The sequence below is a fragment of the Tupaia chinensis genome, unplaced genomic scaffold, assembly GCF_000334495.1.
Source record: "Tupaia chinensis unplaced genomic scaffold, TupChi_1.0 Scaffold000511_1, whole genome shotgun sequence".
In the NCBI taxonomy this organism is placed as follows: domain Eukaryota; kingdom Metazoa; phylum Chordata; class Mammalia; order Scandentia; family Tupaiidae; genus Tupaia; species Tupaia belangeri.
Genome location: NW_006160024.1, coordinates 3,439,640 through 3,443,400, shown reverse-complemented (window position 1 = coordinate 3,443,400; position 3,761 = coordinate 3,439,640). Strand labels below are relative to the sequence as shown.

Here is a 3,761-nt window from a genome sequence, read left to right as displayed (position 1 = left end):
AATGTGAATTGACAAATGTAAGAAAGAAAGAAAGAAAGATTAGGATGAACTGTTCTTCAGTTCATTATGAACCACCACGTGATCATAACCCTCACATTGAAGGGACAACCCTGTCCTTCTGCTCCAGATTCCAGACTGAGGCTGCTGCAGCTGACAGGGCCACAGATGGCTGGAGCCTGAGCTGTGGGCAGGGCGCTTGGAGCTCAGACAGCAGCCACCTAGTGCCCTGAGCTCTCCAACATCTTCATCTTATGCAGACTCAGAATCTGTTGTGCTGTTCCCCAGACAGAGAGCCCCTGAAGGCAGCTGGGCCACTCCAAGCAGGGAGGTTTGTGTTTGGGGTTGTATCACTGTGGGAGGATATTGTATAACTTGCAGACAGTAATAAACTCCAGCATCCTCAGCCTCTACTCTGCTGATTTTGAGTGTGAAATCTGTCCCTGACCCACTGCCACTGAACCTGTCTGGGACGTCAGAAAACCGATTGGAAACCATATATATTAACAGCCTTGGTGCCTGGCCAGGCTTCTGCAGCAACCAGTTTAAATATGTGTTTCCATCACTGCTTAGGAGGCTCCGGCTAGACCTGCAAGAGATTGAGACTGATTCTCCAAGGATGACGGGCAAGGAGAGTGGAGTCTGGGTCATCACAATATCCCCACGGGATCCTGAAATAATGAGAGAGAGATAAAGGTTATATATTAACATCATGAGTCATTTTCATGTATTATTTCAGTCTATATAAATAACTTCTTTTTTTGTCATTTTGATCTATACATGAAAAGTACTCCATTTTTCAAAAGACACACACATTTACAAGCCACAGGGGGCCTCCAGCACTCTCCTGCAACCAGCTTTCTCTATGTGAACAATCTTCACTGAGCCACAGGTTCTAGCTTCTTCTGGAAGCTTCCTCACTCTCACAGATCTAAACTTTACATGCCCCACCCTGAAGACAAGATGGACCCATCTCACACGTGGACAGAGCAGAGTGGAAGCAGTGGGGTCCATAGCCCACCCACCAATCTGACCCCCTTCTTCAGTCCTCTGCACCCTTACCTACAACCCAGAGCATTATCAGCCCCAGGAGATGAGCAGGGAACCCCATATTGAGGGATGAACTGGGGAGTCCTGAGCAGTCCAGAGATCAGAGCTGACTTTTATCTTAGACTTACAAGGAAAGGTGCTCCCTAGGGGACAGTATGCAAATCCCCTGGAGGGTACAGCAGTGTGGAAAGAGAAAACAGGAGAGTGAGGCCCTCTTACTACATATATGGACTTAAAAATAAAATATTTGACTTGCTTGACACTAGACAAAATAGAAATAAATGGTGACCATAGTCCACATGTGAGAAATAAAAAGTAAAATGATGCTCTAAAACAAAAGAATAAGAGAAAATCTTTAGCCCTGAAGGTGGCAAAATTTATTGAACATAATACACATATAACCACAGAAAACAAACACAAGAGAAAAAAAAAGTGATGAATTGGACTAAACTATAATCAAGAACTTTAAAACCATATGTGTATGATTTTATGAAAAATAAGCACATAAAATCTTATTCAGTATCAATATTTAGCAAGGAAGTATAATTTTTAATCATGGTACCAATTTAGATTTATTAATAGTTGTAATAAGTTTGACAGTTTCAAGCAAAGATCAACTAAAGATTAACTGGAATGTTTGTTACATGATTGAGTGTGAATACATGAAGGTTATGGTAAATTATGAATGCTGTTTACTTTAGTAAAATTTACACCAACATTATGAAAAGGCACATCTACTCCTAGAAATATATCCAAGAGGAGTGACATCTACAAGTTATACCTCAAATTTTAGTCTCAAACTGAGAACAACTCATAACTAAAGAATAAATTGTACTATATTCATAGAAAAGATCATTTTTCCACAGTAAAAAAGGAACACATGATTGCCACAGATACAGTATAAATTTAGTTCAAAAAATACATTGATCAAAAGATGCAAGACATTAAAGAGTAGATACTGTATGATTCTATTTAAAGTTCAAGAATAGGAAAAATGATGAATGTGATAGAAAACAGGAAAGATATGGTCTAACACACTGGTGGGTGGAGCACGGCACTGACAAGGAATGAGCCTGGGAACTTTGCTGGGGTGCTGAAGAAAATGAGCATCTTGATCTGGAAAGTGGGTGTGGGGAGGCAGGTACTGTTTATGTTCGTGGAGCTGCACTCTGTATTCACTTAAATACAGTAGATATATGTGATTGTGTTTAGCTATATGCACTTTTAACACAAATGAATGAATGGGACTATTAGGTCTGTTTCCACCTGCTTCCCTATAAGCACTGGTACCTTGGGGAAGCCAAATTCTGAGAGTCTCTGACTTTTCTATCGAGGATAGGTGTGCTAAATCGCTTTAGATCATTAAGTCCTTAGTTCAGTATTGGATACATAGTAAGCCTTGAAGACTTCTGTCAGTGGTACTTGGCAGTGTAGATGATGTGTCCATAGTTGCAGAAATTGTTATTATTTCCTTGGATATTACTTTATTTCTGTAGTTTTCTGCCTATAGTATCACCTACCTTAGAGAAAAGACTCAAGGAACATAATACAGATAAATGTCTTTGAAAACTTTGCATGGCAATAAAAGATTTCAAGAGACATTTCGAGAGTCTTTTAGGACTCTCGAACCTTGGGAAACATTCTTAGAAATAGACCATGCAGTCTGAACAGAGCACAGGGAGATTGCAGCTGCTGTGACCAAGGAGGGAGGAAGGTGCATACTGAGGACTGTCACATGGGAGGGGGCGTGTAGGAAATGTACAGTCCTGGGGGCCACTGCAGTTTTGCCCTATTTTACTGTTTTACTTCTGAAAAGGGAAGAACACACATTAAGCTTGTGAAAAGTTGCATACAGTATGGTGACAATGCTCTACAAGAATGCCAGTGCCAATGATGGTTCACAAAATTTCATGCTGGTGATTTTGATCTCAAAGATACTTCTCGGTCAAGGAAATCCACTGAGGCTAATGAGAACAAAATAAAGGCATTGATCAAGTAAAACCCACATTGCACGATATGAGAGATTGCAGGAACATTGATTATTCATCATTTAAGTGTTCATGACTATCTGTGGAAGCTGGGACACATAAGGAAGCTCGATATTTGGGTTCCTCATGAACTCAGAGTTGTGAGACCACACACAAGTTTGATCACCTGTCAAAAATGACTGGAACTTGGATGGGATATATTTCCACACCACTGTACTCACCTGACCTTGCGCTATCAGACTTCCACTTGTTTCACTCTCTTCTAAACTCTTTGCGTGGAAGAACGTTTAATTTAAGTGAGGCTGTAAATCAGCACCTTGTTCATCTTTTTGCTGATAAAGACAGGTCCTTCCATGAAGGAGGATTTATGGAGCTAACTAAAAGATGACAAAAGGTTGTTGAAGAAAGTGGGTAATATATCATTGACTGATCTTTATTCTTTATATAAATAAATGACCCTTGGAAAACATAGAAAAAATGAGTCACTACTTTTCAGACAACCTAGTAGAAGGTCTCAGATGGATCAGATATTTTGCATTTGTAGCATGTATATTCAGGCTGCTGCTGCTGCTGGAGTTTGACCAGATTTCCAGTAGCAAGGTTTTGTCCATTAAGGGGAAAAAAATATTACATTCTTGTGTGTGTATACATACTGCCAAGAAGATTTTTCATTCACCATTATGTATATTATACATCATACATGTGTGTATATACATTGATAATATA

The 3,761-nt window shown here is 39.8% G+C and overlaps 1 gene segment (V, D, J or C); it reads right to left on the bottom strand.

The window, feature by feature from the left end:
• Positions 1-249: 249 nt before the first annotated feature.
• On the bottom strand, positions 250-1,128 carry LOC102493860 (immunoglobulin kappa variable 2-24-like). The segment is given in 2 exon segments: positions 250-668; positions 1,060-1,128. Coding segments are annotated over 2 exon segments (468 nt in total).
• Positions 1,129-3,761: the final 2,633 nt, after the last annotated feature.